We start from the raw sequence: 21,639 nt of genomic DNA, 5'->3' as shown, positions 1-21,639 counted from the left end.
GGCGTTCATGGACCTTTTGAGTTTAGAGGGATTTTTGCCGTTTGGCGCTTTCGTCCGCAGGGTTAATGCGCACGTTTTTCTTTTTTCTGTTTGTTTTGTTCGGGGGGAAGTTCAGGGTTTGATTGTTTCACTAATGGGGAATGTGGTCTGTATAATTTTGTTTTTGACACACAATTTATTTTTTCTACTATATCACACTGTCAAATGTTAATATGAGTGTACTATCTCTCTCCACATGGAATGTAAATGGGTTGAGGCACCCCTTAAAAAGGAGGAAGGTTTTTACTTTTCTTAAACGTAAGAAATATGATATAGTGTTTCTCAAGAAACACATCTCTCTCCGCAGGAAGCTGAAAACGTTGGGAAGATATGGGATGGACATATTTTTTTTTTTAGTGCTGGCTCAAGTAAGAGCAAGGGAGTCTCTATATTGGTAAATAAACATTTACAATTTAAATGTCTCAAACAGACTAAAGATAAATTAGGGAGAGTCATTATTGTTGTTGCTGAAATTCAAGGGCAAAGGTTGATTTTGGCTAATATTTATGCACCTAACGCTGATGATCAGGGCTTTTTTATAGATCTTGAAGGGATGCTGCAAACAGCTGGCACCCCTCATGATATAATATTGGGAGGAGACTTTAATCTTTTGATGGACTCAGTCCTTGATCACATTGAAGCAAAAGTGTGTAAACCCCCTAGAGCAACATTGACGCTTCACAGGATGTGTAAAAATCTTGGTTTTACGGATATTTGGAGACTTTTGAATCCATCTGGTAGGGACTATACATTTTTTTTTCATCAGTCCATAAGATTTATTCTAGAATAGATTTTTTTTTTTATATCCAAATCCCTCATTTCATCTGTTGTGGATTGCTCAATTGGAAACATTTTAGTCTCAGATCACACCCTGGTGAGTTTAGAGGTGATGCCACATATAGAGAAAAAGACATCATATAGTTGGCGCCTTAATGTGTCCCTTTTGCAAAATCCTGATTTCCAACAAATGTTAAAGACTGAAATCAATGTTTATATGGAGACCAACTGGTCCTCAGTATCCTCTGTGGGCTTGGCTTGGGAAGCACTTTAGGCAGTTCTTAGGGGCCGGATCATACAGTATGCTTCATTCATCAATAAATCCAAAGCACGAGAACTCGTGGAGTTGGAAGGAAATATTAAAAGTGCAGAGGCAGAGCTGAAGCGCTGTATGTCAGCTGATGGCCTCAGAGTATTGACCCGATTGAAATATAGATATAATACTATTTTGTCGCGGAAAGTGGAGTTTTGGTTATTCAGGGCAAGACAGTCATACTTCGAGTCGGGGGACAAAGCAGGGAAGCATTTGGCTAGACATATAAAGCAGAGAGAGTCTCTTTCTATCATTCCCTCAGTGAAATCTGCTGGTGGTGAAATTTTTACCTCAGCCTTTGATATTAATAATGCCTTTAAAGAATTCTATGTTGATCTTTATAGTTCCACGTCTTCATCTACTGATGAAGATATTAGAAACATTGTGGAACCATTAGATCTTCCTAAACTGGCGATTGAGCAAAAAAACTCTTGATTCTGAGATAACCTTGGAGGAGCTTGATGAGGTAATTAAGTCCCTACCTACTGGCAAGGCTCCGGGGACAGATGGTTTTGCTGCCGAATTTTTAGATCTTATGTTACAGAACTGGCTCCACTTTTGTTAGAAGTTTATACTGAATCATTAAAGAATGGAAAGCTTCCTCCAACCATGACACAAGCCCGGATCAGTCTAATTCTTAAAAAGGACAAAGATCCAAGCGAGTGTAAAAGTTACCGTCCAATCTCCCTGATCCAACTAGATGTTAAAATTTTGTCTAAAATTTTGGCTAACCGTTTAAGTAAGGTTATGACATCTCTTATACATATAGATCAGGTGGGATTTATTCAGGGCCGTAACTCTTCTGATAACATCAGGCATCTCATCAATATCATGTGGTCAGTGGCGAATGATCAGTCTCCGGTCGCTGCCAGCTCACTTGACGCCGAAAAGGCATTTGATATGGTAGAATGGGATTATCTTTTTAAGATTTTGGAAATGTATGGGTTCGGGAGTACATTTATTGGTTGGATGAAGTTACTTTATAGATACCCTGTAGCAGCGGTACAAACAAATTGATTAATTTCAGATTATTTTACTCTGGATAGGGGCACTCGGCAGGGCTGCCCTCTTTCCCCTTTATTGTTCTGTCTTCCCTGGAACCATTAGCAGCCGTGATAAGAAAGGAGGATGATTTTCCAGGGGTGATGGCGGGAGGTATGGCGCATAAGCTTCTGCTTTACGCAGATTATATTTTATTATTTGTCTCTGAACCTACTAGATCTTTGCCTTGCCTCCACAGAATTATTAATTCCTTTTCCAAGTTCTCAAGATACAAAGTTAATTGGTCTAAATCCGAAGCTTTGGCTCTGACAGAGTACTGTCTAGTAACGGCTTTCCAGCCGGGCGCCTTCCAATGGCCCAAACAGGGCATTAAGTATTTGGGGATTTTATTCCCAGCAAATTTGTCTGATTTAGTTAGTGTTCATTTTGACCCTTTAATAAAAAGATTTGAGCGATGTGGGCAGGTGGGCTTCATTACATTTATCGATGATTGGGAAGGTTAATGTTATTAAAATGAACTGTATTCCAAAATTTAACTACCTGCTACAATCTCTCCCTGTAGATGTCCCCCTCTCTTATTTCAAGCAATTTGATAACATAGCGAAGTCCTTCATTTGGAATGGTAAATGTCCCAGATTACACTTCAGTATATTACATAGGCCGATGGACAAAGGTGGGCTAGGCCTACCAAAGATTCTGTTTTATTATTACGCATTCGGTCTCAGACATTTGGCTCATTGGTCGCTTCCACCTGAAAGAGCCCCTCCCTGGTTCTGCATTGAACAAGAACTGCTTGCCCCTATTTTGCCATTGCAAAGCCTTTCCATCAAACTAACCAGAGAAGTTAAATCACACCCCGTTATTTCACATTTGCACTCAGTATGGACAAAAGTGTCCAGAGTGTTTAACTCAGAAATGATCTAAATGTTGCCTCGAGCCTATGGCTAAACCCCAAACTATGCATTAATAAGTCCCCTTTTTGTTGGTCAGAGCGGATTGCAAGGGGGGTTAATACACTCGGTGATCTTTATGAGAGTGGTGTGATGAGATCCTTTGAAAATTTGGTTCAATATTTTGGGATCCCCAGATCTCAGTTTTTTAGGTATCTTCAGTTATGCCACTTGCTCTGTACTATTTTTGGGAGTAGCATACACCCACCCAAAGCAGCAGATACTCTAGGAGAGGTGATTTCTGCTTTTGGAAAAGGTCATGAGGCATCAGTGTATTACTCCCTGTTAATTCAGAGTCTGGGGGACAGAACTTTGACTTCTCTCAAGAGATTGTGGGAGAAAGATTTGAACTTAGTATTGGAGGAGTGAGTGTGGAATAGGATTCTAAAAAACATCAAGTCTACATCTAGAGATGCAAGGGTCAGTCTGATGCAATTTAAGATTTTGCATCCATTATATTGTACCCCCTCTAGATTGTATAGGCTGGGTTTAAAAGACACACCCACCTGTTGGAGTTGCCAGTTGGAGGATGGAGATTTATTACATGCCTTCTGGTCTTGTTCGAGGATTCAGGAGTTTTGGTTGAGAGTCCAGAATTTTGTTTCCGAGGTCCTGGGCACTCAGGTTCTGTTTTGTCCTAGACTTTGTGTGTTGGGTGATGGGGCGGTTATGGATATAGCTGATGGGTATGTAAAGAGGTGGGTCCTCACCGGCGTGTTGATCGGGAGACAGATAATTGTGAGGGGATGGAAGTTGACGGGCGCTCCCTCTTTTTATAAATGGTGCACCGAATTGGGCAAGGTAGCGTCATTTGAAGAGATGTCATATAGACGGCTTGGCAATTTGGCTGCATATGATAAGAAATGGGGCAGGTTTTTGGCCTTTTTGGGGGGTGCTCGGTGACGGGCTGTGGAGAGAGACGTTTTGTTTGGATTGGATATATATTTGTTAAATAAGATTGTTTTTTATATATATTTATTCTTAAGTGTTTCCTTTTAAAAGTTTTTGTTTTCTTTTCTTTTTTTTGTAAAAAAAAAAAGCTGGGGGGGGGTGTTCAGGGGAAGGGATATACAATTTTATAAATTGATTCAGTGTGAGTATGCTCTGTTTGTGTAATCCTGCTTGTTTGAATCAATACAAATTTTAATAAAAAAAAATAAAACATATAGCGCTTTTCTGACACTACATTTAAAGCGCTTTACACAGTGAACAGGGGACTCTCCTCAACCACCATCAGTGTGCAGCATCCACCAAGATGATGCAACAGCAGCCATAGTGCGCCAGTATGCTCACCACACACCAGCTGTTGATGGAGAGGAGAGAGTGGACTGATACTGCCAATTAATGGATGGGGATTATTAGGAGGCCATGATGGATATGGGCCAATGGGGAAATTTGGCCAGGACACCAAGGTTACACCCCTATTCTTTTACATGAAGTTACCTGGGGTTTTTAATGACCATTGAGAGTCAGGACCTCAGTTTAACGTCTCAACTGAAAGACGGTGTATTTTTACATTATATTGTCCCCGTCACTATAGTGGGGCGTTAGGACCCACACAGACCGCAGAGTGAGCACCCACTGCTGGCCTCACTAACACCTCTTCCAGCAGCAACCTTAGTTTTCCCCAGAAAGTGTCCCATCCAGGTACTAGCCAGGCTCAACTCTTCTTAGCTTTTGTGGGTAACCAGGTAAAAGCTGCAGGTTTATACGGCTGCTCTATATATAGTATATATAAAGTATATTAATTATTTGAACACACCAGTGCAGAGGTAGATGTATCTGTAATGACTTTTGTGGCCTGAGGCAGTGTGGCCTTTGTGACCTCTATAGCTTGTCCACCAGAAACGTGGGCCAGGTCTCTGTACAACTGTATCTTTGGCTGAGACATTGCTCTTGATGAAGTATTCTGTCGTTCTGAGATGCCTCTTCTTCTACGGAATGAGATGGAGTTTGTCAACATGAAAGTGACCTGGATGGTGGGCAGAGAGAGAGAGAGAGAGAGAGAGAGAGAGGTTTAACATGCACTTTTATTTTAAAAACAATTATAAACAATCATATTTGTTCACAACAATGTAATGATGATGATAATAAAATCACAAAAATCATAATAATAATAAAAATAAATAAATAAAAATAAAAAAAAACGACTAAAAATTCAACACCAATTCATCTTCACAAACTGTACATAAGACATTGTTTATCCCCCAAATTTCCATTTAAATTAGTAAACACCCAACCAATTTGTAATATGCATATTCCACTCTAAGATGAGAAACCACTAGGCCCAATAACATAAAAATTGTATTTACTGCACCTTGTCCTGATCTCTTATTTTTCCTTGTTTTCCAGATAGCTAATTTGGCATTACCAAATAAGAAATTAAGTAAAACCAAAACATTATTTTGCTCAACTGTGTACTTTGGACCAAAGATAAACAACTGAAATGAAAAGGTTTCACGCAAAGACATAACCCACTTTGTTAACAAGGAAAAAAGTTCCATCAACCTTGTACATTGCATAAACAGATGAAAAACAGATTCAATCTCTGAACAAAAAGAACAACCCACACTGACACTAGGATCAATATGCACCACATGTCTGTTTGTAGCTATAGATCCGTGTACAATCCTCCACTGGAGGTCAGCAGTCCGCTTGTCAATTGGACATTTGTACAGGATACGCCATCTACCTTTAGGGGAAGAGTTAGTGCCAAAAACTTCTGTCCATCTCGTTGAAAGAACCGCAACCAAAGAATGTAAATTAGACACCTTTACGCAGGTGACATAAAGGGCTTTCTTTCCTACTGACTAAAAGTCATCCATTTGTGGAGTTCTAAAAGACAGTATACATCTCTCCTCTTCCTGCCAGTCCCCCACAGCAGCTCTTACAACCAGAGAGGGAAAAAAATACTCACATCCCCTTCTCCATTCATCAATTATAGTTGGATTGTCCAAGAAAGAATGATAGTTAAAATCCAGTTCCCCAAGCACCTCTGTGGTGAGTTTTTGTAATCGTCGAGTTGACCTCACCCCAGCTTTCTTGCCCAAAGTTTCCAAACTGGTATGCAATATATGACCCAGCTTTGTGCACCCGGCAGACAGTAAACGTGAACGCAAAAATGCTGAGAATAAAAGTCTCAAAGGCAGGAAGAAGTTAAAAAACAATGGTTCCTCCAACAGCCACATCCCAGCAGATACTTCAGGTGATCTTGAAAAAGCAAAAACCTTCCAGGCTTCCAGAACAGATTTGTAGAAAGGAGTAAGATCTATAAGCTCAGCCTCTTCTAGCTTCATCAGAAACAAATGCTTATCAAGTCCCATTCCACCAGCTCTTTTCAAAAGTACCACTGCGGTGTCAAACCAAGCACTATCATTGTTATATAATAGTCTCTGGGCAGCTTGTAAATGAAAAGTCATTAGCCTGGACCTGATATCCACCAAACTGTGCCCCCTTCTTGTACTGGAAGAAATAGTACAGAGGAACAAACCCAGTGTTGTCCCGACCAGAAAAAAAGTCACCAACTTTTTTTGGACTTCTTGCACTAGTCCAGCAGGTTGTTGTAGCACATTAAATCTGGCCACAAGGTGGAAGTGACCAAATTATTGACAATCAAGGCTCTCCCCCTGTAGGATAGTTTGGGTAGCAACCAGGTCCAGCGAGACAATCGGGTGCATACTTTCTCCATTACACCCTCCCCATTTAACTTTTGAAAATCACTTGAACCCAAATGGACTCCTAAGATTTTTAACCCTTCTTTGCCCCAATTAAGCTTTCCTGGCAGTGATGGTAAACATCTTGACCTGCCCAAAAAGCCTCACTTTTGTCCCAATTTACTTTTGCTGATGAAGCCTTCTCATATAACTGAAGAACTTCAGACAGGGCATTAAAATCCTGCCCATGATTAACAAACACAGTCACATCATCAGCATAAGCAGTAAGAGTAAAATTTGAATTCTCAAACACATTTGGTGTCTCAATGGCAATACTATACAACAAACCAGACAACGGACAACCTTGCCTGATTCCTCTTTGGACAGAAATTGGTTTGCTCAACCCACCCTCCACTTTTACCATGCATGAAGCACCAGTATAAAGCAGTTGTATCCAATTTAAAAAACCTTCCCTAAAACCAAAAGCTTTAAGTAAATTAAATAACTGTGAGCTACCAGATCAAAAGCTTTTTCCTGATCTAAGACAACTAACCCAACCCCTAAATAAAAAGTTTTACAAATGTCTAAAATGTCTCGTACTAAAAACAAATTATCCATTATTGACCTATTTGGTACACAATATGTCTGATCTTTATGCGCCAAAGCAGTCCAAAGCAGTCTTTGAATCAGAGTCCAATTTAGGAAGACCTTGAAATAACTGTTCAGCACAGTCCGAGTCACAATGTTCTGCAGTATATAAACAGGAATAAAAATCCACTACATGATGACACATCTCCACAATGTTAGTGGTAACCCTTCCATCAGGCAGACGGAGGCAAACCATTTGTTTGTGCTGTGCTACTGAATGTTCCATATTTAAAAAAATATGCACTTGGAGCATCCATATCATTAACTGAAATAAAACGAGACCTCACCAAGGCTCCTTTCGCCCTTTCGACCCCAACTCACTCTTTTTTTTTTTTTTTTGTAAACAGAAAAACAAACCAGGATCATATCTGTCCAACAATTCTTTCTCTATTGAATCTATAGATCTTTCAAGAGTTTGAATAGCTGTTTTTGTCCTATTTGTAGAATTGACTGTATATTGCTGACAAAACATTTGTATTTGTGTTTTCCCAATTTCCCACCATTGTCTAAAATTTTCAAAAGTATGTTTTTTTTTTTTCCAACATTCCCAGAAAACCACAAAATGTTTACAGAAATTGGCATCTTGCAATAACTTAGCATTAAAGTGCCAATATGAAAATTTCATAGAAAATTGTAACAAACTTAATGACATAACCATATGATGATCTGAGAAACCCACTGGAAAAATTGAGCACTCAATGACCTGATTACTAAAACACTTCGATATATAAATTCTATCCAACCGGGCAGCACTCACTCTATTATCAGAGACTTTTACCCAAGTATATTGTCGGGCAGTATTATGTTTGATCTTCCACATATCTAAGATTTCAGTTTCTTTTACTAATTCAGACAGATAAATAGAAGCTTGTATATGAAGTTCTTCAGAAGTTCGATCAATGGTAAAATTTTCAGTGCAATTCCAGTCTCCCCCAATAATCACACTGCCATTATAGTAACACTGTCTCAATATTCCACTTAAAATACTGAAAAATGTGGGGCAAGAGAGAATCACATTCAGTGCATACACATTTATAAAACAAAAAAGAAAACCTTCAATTTCAGCTTTCACTAAAACAAGATGACCTTGTTTTACTTCTTCTGAACTTAAAATATTAACTCTAGTTTCTGGTGAAAAAAGAATTGCCACTCCCGCATTAAAATTTGTCCAATGGCTAAGTATCTGTTGCCCCTTCCAACAAATTCTCCAATCAGCTTCATTATCTACATCACTATCACTACATCACGGTTCTACACCTGCACTGTAGAGAGCATCCTGACTGGCTGCATCTCCGCCTGGTACGGCAATAGCACCGCCCACAACCGCAAAGCACTGCAAAGGGTGGTGTGAACTGCCAGACACATCATCGGAGGTGAGCTTCCCTCCCACCAGGAAATATATACCAGGCGGTGTGAAAAAAGCTCGGAGGATCATCAGAGACTCCAGCCACCCGAGCCATGGGCTGTTCTCACTGCTACCATCAGGCAGGCGGTATCGCAGCATCAGGACCCGCACCAGCCGACTCCATTATAGCTTCTTCCCCCAAGCAATCAGACTTTTGAACTCTTGATCTCCCACGATCAAAATACATCAGCACTGCACTTTATTTTTATTACTACTCTTACTCTTATATCTCACACCAGACTGTCATAAATTATATTATTATTATATTATATTCTCTCTTAACAACTATATATACTATATATTAATATATATATATTTTTTTATTGAATAATGTGTATCTATATTGTGCGTATTGTATACTGTACAGTGTATGTTATTATTTGTATACTGTTGTGTGTAATTATGTGTATATCAGACATTTAAATTGTGCTGTGTTAATTTGATGTTATTGTAAATTGGTATATGTCTCACCTATGCCTCATCACTGTCACAACTGCTATGTTGATCGGAACTGCACCCAAGAATTTCACACCATTGCACTTGTGTATATGGCTGTGTGACAATAAAGTGATTTGATTTGACTATGAGTTTCCTGAAGCATTACAACATTTAGTCTTTTTAGCTGTATGCTTTCCAAGACCAATTCATGTTTATGTCTATCCCTCCCACCTTTAACATTAATGGAGCCCACCCTCAAGATATCCATATATGTATTAAAGAGGGAGAAAGACAGACATATCACAAAAAGAAAGAAAGATAGAAAGCCCATGTGATGCATTTCTGGTCTGTCACTCAAAAACTTGTTTTCCCTTTTCTGCATTTTCTTATCGCTGTAAGATGTTTCTTTAACCGAAAACGCTTCTTTTTACTCAAAAGATCAAAACCAACTGCCTTCTGATAAACTGTAACAGACCTAACAAACTTCTCAATGTCTGGGAAAAAAATCTTTAACATTCACCTGTTTGCCAAAAGTATCATCCAGAAAATGATTTATTTCCTCAAGGGTATATAAGGAAAATTCCTTTTGAAGATCTCCCTGTGAACTTATCAATGTCAACAGAATCGGTTTCATCAGACATGGCATCAATCATGTCATTGTTTGTACAATTTAATGACCCACTCTGGTTAATTCCATCAGATTCTTCAACATTACAGTCACTTTGCTCAACATTGCTGTTACCTGGTACTTCAAAAGTAGAAACGCTATTCCGTTCAACAACACTAGTTACAGGTGTAACGTTCTCAGCATTACCGCTGCGAGTAACATCACTAACACTGCTCCCAGAAATCTCTGTCATGTCTGACTGTGTCTGCACTTCAGGCACTGGCTCAGAGATGACACGCGATGCCGTACCAGTATCTGATTTTCGAATTCCAGAAGGACCTGCAATTTCTTTCAACAACATTTGCGGGGGCAAGCACAACATCATCCTCCCCCTCTGAAGCAGTATTTTCCGCTCCTCCCTGCTCCCTATGTGGACAAGCAAGCCGCTTATGCCCTATGTCACCACAATCAAAACATCGCAAGTTACCAGTAGTTGCATAAATCACGTATGATCTTCCTTCATGTTTTACAAGGAAAGAAACATCCAGTGTATTTTCTGGAGAGTCCAAAAACATATAAACTTGTCTTCTAATAGATTGAACATGTTTTAAAGACGGCTATTTACAACCTAAAGAGATCGTTCTAAACGCACTAGCAAACTTTCCGAATCTCATCAATTCAAGTTCCAACGCGAAATGAAAGGCTTCATATTTGAAATCATGATTTTGCTGGAAGATGCATAAAGCGGAGTAACTCGCACAAGATTATCACGTATGACAATACCATTTTCAATCAACCTGCTAGCAATGTTTTTCACTTTTACAAACACAACAACTGCTTTATTCATTCGGGACGCAGATAAAATACTTTCAAAACCTACCTCCTCTCCCACTACCACGAGAACATCCTCCACCATAACACTGTCATCAGGTACACACCGCACACCGTGCTGCAGCGATAGAGAAGGCGTCTCCTATCGCCCAACTTTGTTACGCTCTAATGAAACACTTACAAAACAAAAACTGCCAGAACATGCAAAAGAAAAAAAGAAAAGGAGGAAGAGAAAAAAAGCTTTTGCACTCTCACCCAAGCACTCCCAGCATAGAGAGAGAGAGAGAGAGAGAGAGAGAGAGAGAGAGAGAGAGAGAGAGAGAGAGAGAGAGAGAGAGAGGTTTAGATGAAGATATAAAATAAATATAATTATTAGGAATGTAGCATCAATCAACAAGATCGCTGAGACTAAATGAAGTAACAAAAATAGCAGTCATGATTCATGGGACAATCTGCAGGAACTCACTGTTGACCTGGTGCTTTCTATCATCGCCTCAATTATGCTTTTCAATGCTGAGTCCTTTGCTGCAGCATCAGTGAAAACAAAGATGTCTGAAGATGGAGGAGCTCCTGCCAATGCCAACTAGAGAACCATGAGACACAAAAACAGAAAATAAAGAAATCTTTGAAATAAACAATTTAATTTATAATCATAATTTACTTTCAGTCAGGCAATACTTTGGTGGAAAGTTGGCATAAACTTCATAGTATCTTATATGTTTGAACAAATATTTCACCATTAGTTTAGATTTCAGTATTAACCTTTTTTTTTTTTCCTATGCCAAAAGGAGGTTTACACTAGTGTCCACCAGTACACACACATGCAAATGAACATACCAGCAGTCCTGATAAGCACATCTCTGGGGTGTCTCCTCCACCAGATGCTAAAAGAGAACTGATTCTCTCTTTGAAAATATCTGCATTCCCGGTCCTTATGAGAGGTCCAAAATCTGTAATCATCACACACACACACACACACACACACACACACACACACACACACACACAACTGCAGAATTTTACAATAACAAAAACATCCAAAGTTCATAGATTTAACAGAACACAATATGTGCATCAACAATCATCAAATCATCAGCAACCTATTAACAAATCCTTACATTTGCCTGAAATCGGCCAGCCTTACATTTTTTTTAACTACTTGAGTCATGATAATGTTGCAAATGTACAACCAAGAGTCTATCCATCAATATGCTTGAACATTAAAGTATATTTATATGTTCAGATTTACATTTAAACCTACAGTATATATGTTTCCAATTTTAAAATAAAAGCAAAATATGCCTGCCTGGGTCATTAAATGGGACTAGAATATATTCTGAAGGTTCTTCTGATGTTCCTTTCCTGCTGTCTATGATACTGAAAGACACTCTCTTGGCCTCTTCAATGTCATCAGACATACTCTCTGTTGTGTCGATCACAAAAGCCAGCACTGAGGTCTGATTGAGCCCCATCAGTCTGAGAAAGAAGTAGGATGCCATAAAAAAAAAAAAATATCCAATTTGAAATACCAATGAATCTGACACTTAAAAAATAAATAATAATAGAAATATTATATATATATATATATATATATATATATACACACACACACACACACACACACACACACACACACACACACTGGCGGCCAAACGTTTGGAATAATGTACAGATTTTGCTTTTTCGGAAGGAAATTGGTACTTTAATTCACCAAAGTGGCATTCAGCTGATCACAAAGGATAGTCAGGACATTACTGATGAAAAAACAGCACCATCACTATTTGAAAAGTCATTTTTGATCAAATCTAGAAAGGACACATTTCGAGCAGCCATCACTCCAACAACTTATCCTTGAGTAATCATGCTAAATTGCTAATTTGGTACTAGAAAATCACTTGCCATTATATCAAACACAGCTGAAAGCTATTTGGTTTGTTAAATGAAGCTTAACATTGTCTTTGTGTTTGTTTTTGAGTTGCCACAGTGTGCAATAGACTGGCATGTCTTAAGGTCAATATTAGGTCAAAAATGGCAACAAAGAAACAGCTTTCTCTAGAAACTCGTCAGTCAATCATTGTTTTGAGGAATGAAGGTTTGAAATTACCATACAAAAAATAAAGATTTCATGCAAAGGTGTACACTACAGTCTTCAAAGACAAAGGACAATTGGCTCTAACAAGGACAGAAATAGATGTGGAAGGCCCAGATGTACAACTAAACAAGAGGATAAGTACATCAGAGTCTCTAGTTTGAGAAATAGACGCCTCACATGTCCTCAGCTGACAGCTTCATTGAATTCTACCCGCTCAGCACCAGTTTCATGTACAACAGTAAAGAGAAGACTCAGGGGTGCAGGCCTTATGGGAAGAATTGCAAAGAATAAGCCACTTTTGAAACAGAAAAACAAAAGAAAGGTTAGAGTGGGCAAACAAACACAGACATTGCACAACAGATAATTGGAAAAGAGTGTTATGGAACTTAACCCCATTAAGCTTTTGGCCGCCATTGTATATATTAGGGGTGTAACAATGCATCGATGCATCGTGCATCGATTATTAATTAAAAAAAATCGATTATATTTTTATCAATTGTTACACATAATAATGCTATATGCATAACCTGTTCATTTCCTTTGACAAAATAACAATTGTAACATATTTTAAGTTTACACAATCCACAAATTCCAATCCCCAATCAACTTCCGGAGCAGTCACGAGAGCGCCGGACAGACAGGTGAAAAAACAGTGCGAGCAAGGGTGAAGAGGTGAGAACGCAGGTCATGGTGTCAAGCTCTACTATTAGTCAGGAACAATTATATGATCCTCCTCATGCGAAATTGGATGTTTAGAAACATTTTTGATTTAGAAAGAAGGGCAGCACTCTGGACAAAATGGTTGCAATATGCAAAATATGCCAAACAGAAATTAAGTACAAGGGAACACAACCAACATGGCTAGCCATATTATGCGAAGGCATGAGGCGTGCAGTCAGCAAACTTCTGAGGACGTTACACCTACTTCAACATCGTCTTTTTTGCCCTGTGGGTATTTATTTTATTTTTTTTCTTGTTTACTGGTGTATTGTCACCTGTGCACTTTGCTTTTGTTTGACACTGTATGGTAAGTACAAAGAATTTGCTTTATGTGCTCATATTATAAAGCATTAATGTCTGAAGTGGAGTAATTTTATTTTGCATTACATTTTTGTTTTAGAGTTCAACAGTGGATCCTCAATTCAAACATTGTTATTCTGGTTCTACTTTGGTTAAAATAAATGTGCTGTGAATGTAAAACCTGATGTCTGATTATTCTCACTGTGTATGTTGTTACATTTGTGCTTCCATCATATTTTGGAAAATCGCAAGAATCGATCCAGTATAATCTAATTGAATCGAATCGTGGCCAAATTTCAGATTTCATGATGCATCGTAATCGTAAGGTAAATAATCGTAATCGAATCGTATATATATATATATATACACACACACAAACAATATTTTTTGTATCATGTAGAGACAGTCCAGAAAAAGTTACAGTATTCAGGAAAGTTCTATTTATCATGTTTCAAAAATCAGCCAATGACATATAAATTAACTAGACGAAAACATTATTCAATAACAAAAGAAGTGCTTTAAAACCAAAAGTGAAGAAAAGAAAAAAGAAAATTTCCCATACCGAAGAAAGGCTGTGTTGCCTGCAGCCAGTCGAATTTCTTCCAGCACTTCCATGGTCGCGCTGATGGCCAGGTTAGCAGCGCTGTGGTGAAGAAAGCCATGCTCTGAGCTGATGGTATCCTTATTGATTCCTCCAGTGGGTTCATGTCTACTAGTTCTGTCAGCAGAGGTCCCATGGCTGCACTTACCTGAGAGAGAGAAGAGGTTAATATAACTAGGCTATCATACAAGTAAAGTAATAATTAGTACAGGTGTCACCACTTTTACCATGTGTAGTGATAATCACACTGGGCATCAATTAAAATGAACTGGGCCTCACACAAGACACCAAAGTATGTGGTGATTTTTGATCAGTCACTTAAGGTGTGTATGTGTGTGTGAGTATGAATGTCAGATGGCCCTTCCATCCATCTTCGGGGCACCAGCTAAGGAATTTCAACTTAACAGTATAAGAATCATCAACTGAAATTTGTAAATTGGAGGGAGTTGGTCATCTGAATAATCTGAAGGATTTGTGAGATGCAGCTTAACCTCTAAAGCCCTTCTGTATCATCAACACAAGGAAGAAACAATTGTAATAAAATGAATTTTAATTACAAAAAGATAAACCAGTAAAACTTACTACTAAATGGTACTAATATGCTAAACCATAATATAAATGAATATGTAAAAAAAAGTGCATAGATAGAAAGATGCAAGTGGCTGAATTGGATGGAGCAATGGCAGAGTATGACTATTATTATCTTGTGGAAAGATAAATTGCTGTTTCTCTATTAACTGATAAAGTGAATCCCTTATTTCTAATTTAACAAATAGCTCAAAGATTATTTTCTAGATATTTGATCAGTTATGCAATCTAAAGAACTTTAGAAAATAATAAAACTGATAGTATACACTAATGCCAAGGTTTCTGGAATAGAATTTGTATAGTGATATTTATGTTCTGCTTGATAGGTCAATGGGTACGGTAATAGTGACGTCTTCCACTGGTAGTTCAGGTCACGTTACAGTTGGGAAGGAGCTGGATTTCATTTCAACAGCTTTTGAAAACAAAGAGCTGAGGAATTCTGATCTCCTGGAGCACCAAGATGATCTTTACAATCCCTTATGTTGGTGCAAAATGTCTTTATCTGGAACACGCAGATGAAGTACAACTTGGAAGAGATTTGCTCGCCAGAGCTTAACCTTGATGGTGGTATTTCTGTAGAAATCTCCCTGGTATGGGCACTCCAAACTTTGTTTTGCTTTTGTCTCTTTTGGTGAAACTTAGTACTTGGTTGATTTTCTACTGTCTCTCTTGGTTATTATTATGTTAACATCCCCTGGCATGCCAGGTGGAGACTCAGAAACTGATGTTACTGTTATGCCTCCCACCACTCACGCCAGAGACTCCGAACATTGATCCATCTGTTGCTCTCTCTCTATCTCCTACTGGGAGGAAGCCTCAAAACTTGCTGTATCTCTTGCTCTCTTTCATGGAGCGAGGTAGATAAAGTTTTATCTATCATTATTTCTTTTCCAAACCACTTCCAAAATATTCTTGGCATTGTTTTGAATGCATAGATATAAATATGATAATGAAGTATTAAATATTAACCATGCATTCATTAATACCTTAATAGTTCAAATTGTGTGAGCTATTGTGTTAATCAGAACTGCAACTTACGTAAACAGTTCTGTGAAGAAACAGAGTGGATGTGCTTCAGTTAATGTCCATTTTAGAGCATACAGTTTATATGCAATTTTTTTCTTTCTCTGTGGCTTTGTTTCAGCCACATGAGCAGTCAATGCTGCTTAGAGGTCCTGAGGAATTTGTATGGCTATCTTATCTTAAACCTTAGGATGGAGGTTTGAGATGTCAGAGGATTTTGCCAATTAGAAACCATCCATGGACAATGAGAAGTCCGTTCCAGTGTGGAGGTTGATCAGTTGGTTGTTGATTGTTGGTGTGGGTTCACCACGATCCAATAAAAATGTTGCCAGTTTTCATTCCTATAACAGTTAGTGAGGTGCTTTGCCATAAACCAAGGCCCCTGCAGTGACATCTTGATCTGATGTATTTATCCACTGACATAAGATTTCCCAGACAGACAGTGGTCAATTTAAGTAATAAGATGTTTCAGTTATCAGATACTATCAAAAATAAAATAAGTCAAAAAACATTTTCATCTCTTGAATTGGTCATCAAGAATGACTATTTATCAAAAGAGTAAACAATTATTTGAAATTATCAGTGCATAATCTAATGAATATTCTTGAGCTTCATTCCATGACGTCACAACCAGCACATCTGTGCTGATGTTATTTTGTGAAATGATATGGAAATTTTTGCACCTGAGAAAACAACATCTTCAAAGATTGTTACAATCATAGGTTCAGGTAAAGTTCAGTTGTAATTTCAGAGGCTTATATATAAATCTTGTAAAAATTTACTTTTTACTCGAATTAATGTTAGAAAGGATTAATCAAGTTTTACATAAACGAAAAAGGTAACATTGCAATTAATACATAGACTATGACTGTGTCAGTTTAAGGTAGCTACAAGTCTTATACGACTAAATCTTAATAAACTCAGCAAAAAAAGAAACGTCCCTTTTTCAGGTCACTATATTTTAAAGATAATTTTGTAAAAATCCAAATAACTTTAAAGATCTTTATTGTAAAGGGTTTAAACAATATATTCCATGCTTGTTCAATGAACCATAAACAATTAATGAACATGCACCCGTGGAAGGGTCGTTAAGACACTAACAGCTTACAGATGGTAGGCAATTAAGGTCACAGTTGTAAAACCTTATAACACTAAAGAGACCTTTCTACTGACTCTGAAAACATCAAAAGAAAGATGCCCAGGGTCCCTGCTCATCTGCTTGAACATGCCTTAGTCATGCTGCATGGAGGTATGAAGACTGCATATGTAGTCAGGACAATAAATTGCAATGTCCGTACTGTGAGATGCCTAAGACAGCACTACAGGGAGACAGGAAGGACAGCTGATCGTCCTCACAATGGCAGACCACGTGTAACAACACCTGCACAGGATCGGTACATCCGAATATCACACCTGAGGGACAGGTACAGGATGGCAACAACAACTGCCCGAGTTACACCAGGAATGCACACTCCCTCCATCAGTGCTCAGACTGTCCGCAATAGGCTGAGAGAGGCTGGACTGAGGGCTTGTAGGCCTGTTGTAAGGCAGGTCCTTACCAGACATCACCAGCAACAACGTCGCCTGTGGGCACAAACCCACCTTCGCTGCACCAGAAAGTACTGGCAAAAAGTGCTCTTCACTGATGAGTCATGGTTTTGTCTCACCAGGGGTGATGGTCGGACTCGTTTATCGTTGAAGGAATGAGCGTTACACCAAGGCCTGTACTCTGGAGCGGGATCGATTTGGAGGGTCCGTCATGGTCTGGGGTGGTGTGTCACAACATCATCAGACTGAGCTTGTTGTCATTGCAGGCAATCTCAACACTGTGCGTTACAGGGGAGACATCCTCCTGCCTCATGTGGTACCCTTCCTGCAGGTTCATCCTGACATGACCCTCCAGCATGACAATGCCACCAGCCATACTGCTCATTCTGTGCTTGATTTCCTGCAAGACAGGAATGTCAGTGTTCTGCCATGGCCACCGAAGAGCCCGGATCTCAATCCCATTGAGCACGTCTGGGACCTGTTGGATTGGAGGGTGAGGGTTAGGGCCATTCCCCCCAGAAATGTCCGGGAACTTGCAAGTGCCTTGGTGGAAGAGTGGGGTAACATCTCACAGCAAGAACTGGCAAATCTGGTGCAGTCCACAAGGAGAAAATGCACAGCAGCATTTAATGCAGCTGGTGGCCACACCAGATACTGACTGTTACTTTTGATTTTGACCCCCACTTTGTTCAGGGACACATTATTCCATTTCTGTTAGTCACATGTCTCAGTTGTTGAATCTTTTTATGTTCATACAAATATTTACACATTAAGTTTGCTGAAAATAAAAGCAGTTGAAAGTGAGAGGACGTTTCTTTTTTGCTGAGTTTATATCTCTTCTAAACTGCTTAATTGAACTAAATTCACATACTGTACAGCTGTAAACATCTTTCCGCTGTATCATTCACTAGAGTTGTGTGGGGTGGGGGTTGATGAAGTGCGATCTGCTGTGATGTCACAATAGAGTTGCATTGTGGGTTATGGAGCTGCCTGAAGTGTAGATCAGAGTAGGCTCCCTGGGTCAAAATCAAGGGGTTGAGGGTGTGTCAGCAGAAATTTCCCTTGCTCACGTACAAAGTGGAACTGACTTCCAAAATGGCAGCAAGGATTCCCCTGAGGGAAAGTGCTTGGGAAAGTTAGTGAGTGGGTGTTTAAAGTGAAGTGGAATGCAGCCCTAGTCATGGTTCACATCCAATGGAGCAACACTCATGTGAAAACAAGGCTTCGGTCTCGCTGCACAAACACATGTTTCAGATGAAAAAGCATACAGTATTTAGCACATGGAAAGGACTGTACATGATGAATTTCCCAAATTTTGTGTTGCACCAAATAGAGGACTGAATCAAAAAGCATAATACAGACTAACGGAGTGAGTTTGAGAAACAAATTATATACAACAGATCTGGGAGTGATTGCTGGCAGAGCGGAGCAGTGGGCTGAAGGTTTGGCCTGGCAGGCTTGATTAGGAACAGAACAGAGGGAAGCTGAAGAGGTGGTGTTACTGCACGGGTTGATGGGATGAGTGATGTACCTGGGGCACAGGAGAAAACAGGTGAGTACATGAACAAAAACAGAGAGCGAATCATTTACTAAAGTTCGGCCTTGATGCTAGTACCAAGTAACTAGACTGAATAGTCTGCCGATGAATGGCTGAAGACTGGGTATAAATAGACAGGCTGACTGGTGATGGCAAGATGAGGTGCAGGTGTGACGCAATCAATGGGGAGCTGCCACACCACCAGAAAAAACCAGGGGGAGACAGACAAACAGAAAAACACAGAAAGGGAACATCCTGATAGAACACCCCCACCCCCCAACGGGAGCCAGGCTTGTCCGGGTGTCTATGATGGAACTCCCAGATGAGGGAGGGGTCTAAGATGAAGGACCGGAGCACCCATGTCTGCTCCTCAGGTCCGTAGCCCTCCCAGTCCACCAGATACTGCATGCCACGGACACGACGCCGGTCATCCAGCAGTCTCCTGACTGTGTACGCTGGATGATCATCCATGATCCAGGTGGGTGGAAGGGGATTGACTGGAGGGCAAAATGGTCTGAGACATACTGGTTTCAACTGGGAAACATGGAATGTGGGGTGGATTCTCATGGACCTGGGCAGTCTAAATCTAACAGCTGAGGGGTTGATGATTTTTTCAATGATGAAAGGACCGAGGTAACAGGGGGACAGTTTCCTAGACTATGTTCTTAATGGAATGTTCGTGGAAGATAACCAAACCCTCCGACCTGGCATGTAATGGGGTGCAGGAATCCGATGGTGGTCAGCAAGGTGACGGTCATCTTCAGCCAAACGGAGGAGGGTAGAACGGATATCTCTCCATACCTTACGGCAGCGACGGTGTTGAGCTTGGACAAACAGAACCGCAATGTTGTTCTCCTGGGCTGGAAACAATGGAGGCTGGTATCCCAAGGAACACTCAAATGGAGACATGACTGAGCTGAGAAGGGAGTTGTGAGCGTACTCAATCCAAGCAAGGTGGGTACTCCAGGACAAGGGATTACAGGCTGTAATACATCATAATGCTGCCTTTAACTCCTGGTTGATTCTCTCTGCTTGCCCATTGGATTGAGGATGGAAGCCAGAGGATAAACTCACTGATGCTCCGAGAGCTCGGCATAAGGCTTTCCAGATTTGGGAAGTGAACTGCGGTCCATGATCGGAGACAATGTCATGGAGACAGAAGACATGTAATACCAACAGATTAGTGGTATCATGGGCAATCGGGAGTTTGGGGAGAGCTGTGATGCCGTGGAGAAGCGGTCAACAATGGTAATCCTGTAACGAATTCAAGGGCGATGTGTGACCAGGGCCGACTGGGAATAGGCAATGGGCGAAGCAAATCAGCCAGAGGATGATGCGAAGCCTTCCCACGAGCACAAACAGAACAGGCAGCAACGTAGGCCGAGTATCCGTGTCCATGGTAGGCCATCAGAAGTGTCTTTTAAGGAAGTCTAAGGTGTGACTGGCAATTGGGTGACAGGTGAACAGGGAGGCATGACCCCACTGGAGAACTCGGGAATGAACAGCATCAGGAACAAATAAGGACCATTACCAGGATCTGGTTGCGTGCATTGAGCTTCTCTGACCACTGACTCGATTTCCCAAGTAATAGCTCCCACAACACAGGAAGGAGGAAGGATGGTTTCAGGGCTAGAATGTTTCTCCTCAAGGACAAACTGATGGGAGAGGGCATCAGGCTTGCCGTTCTTGGAGCCAGGGTGGTGAGAGTGAAATTGAAACGTCCAAAGTATAAAGCCCAGCGGGCTTGCCGTGAATTCAGTCATTTGGCAGTCTGTATATACGGCAGGTATTTATGGTCAGTCCATACCAGAAACGGTTGTTCAGTTCCTTCGAGCCAGTGTCTCCACTCCTCCAGGGCAAACTTGACTGCCAGTAATTTGCGGTTCCCGACATCATAGTTACATTCAGCACCGGTCAGGCAGTGGAAAAAGGCACAGGGACGAAGTTTGCCATCATAGGCAGAGCGTTGGGACAGAACCACTCCTACACCTGAGACGGAAGCATCCACTTCCACAATGAACTGACAGATGGGTCAGGCTGGATCAACACCGGAGATGATGTGATTAAATCCTTAAGTTTAGCAAAGGCTTGATCTGCTTCCTTGTTCCAATGAAAAGGGGTGGAAGAAGATGTGAGCTTGGTGATATATGCAGCCACATGACTATAATCTCTGATAAAATGACGATAGAAATTTGCAAAGCACAGGAAGTGCTGTAGTTACTTTAGGGAAGTAGGTTTAGGCCATTCTGCCACTGCTCGGATCTTTTCAGGGTCTGTCTTCACCTGCCTGCCCTCAATTATGTAGCCCAGGAAACTGATTGAATTGACATGGAATTCACCTTTCTCCGCCTTGACAAATAGTTGATTTTCTAGAAGCCTTTGCAGTACCTGACAGACATGGCTGATGTGTTCAGAAGGAGTGCAAGAGAAAATCAGGATATCGTCGAGGTAATGAAGATGAAGCGGTTGAGGAAATCAGGAAGGACTTCATTCACCAAGGCCTGGAACACAACGGGATGTTAGTGAGTCTGAAAGGCATCACAGAATATTCAAAGTGGCCTAGGGGT

At 40.3% G+C, this 21,639-nt stretch overlaps 1 protein-coding gene across 4 annotated transcripts in view; it reads right to left on the bottom strand.

The window, feature by feature from the left end:
- LOC127445366 (von Willebrand factor A domain-containing protein 7-like) overlaps positions 1-21,639 on the bottom strand; it is a 46,540-nt gene that overhangs the window by 9,918 nt on the left and 14,983 nt on the right. For all 4 annotated transcript variants that reach the window (XM_051705402.1, XM_051705403.1, XM_051705404.1 and 1 more), the window contains 5 exons: positions 14,338-14,524; positions 11,970-12,139; positions 11,501-11,613; positions 11,130-11,246; positions 4,844-5,053 (listed from right to left, as the gene is read on the bottom strand). In XM_051705402.1, the coding sequence (XP_051561362.1) occupies positions 4,844-5,053; positions 11,130-11,246; positions 11,501-11,613; positions 11,970-12,139; positions 14,338-14,524 (797 nt within the window). The remainder of the gene's footprint in view (positions 1-4,843; positions 5,054-11,129; positions 11,247-11,500; positions 11,614-11,969; positions 12,140-14,337; positions 14,525-21,639) is intronic.

The sequence above is a fragment of the Myxocyprinus asiaticus genome, chromosome 8 (genome assembly GCF_019703515.2).
Source record: "Myxocyprinus asiaticus isolate MX2 ecotype Aquarium Trade chromosome 8, UBuf_Myxa_2, whole genome shotgun sequence".
NCBI classification, from domain to species: Eukaryota; Metazoa; Chordata; class Actinopteri; order Cypriniformes; family Catostomidae; genus Myxocyprinus; species Myxocyprinus asiaticus.
Note: the sequence above shows the minus strand (reverse complement) of the source record. Positions and strands in the feature narration are given on the sequence as shown.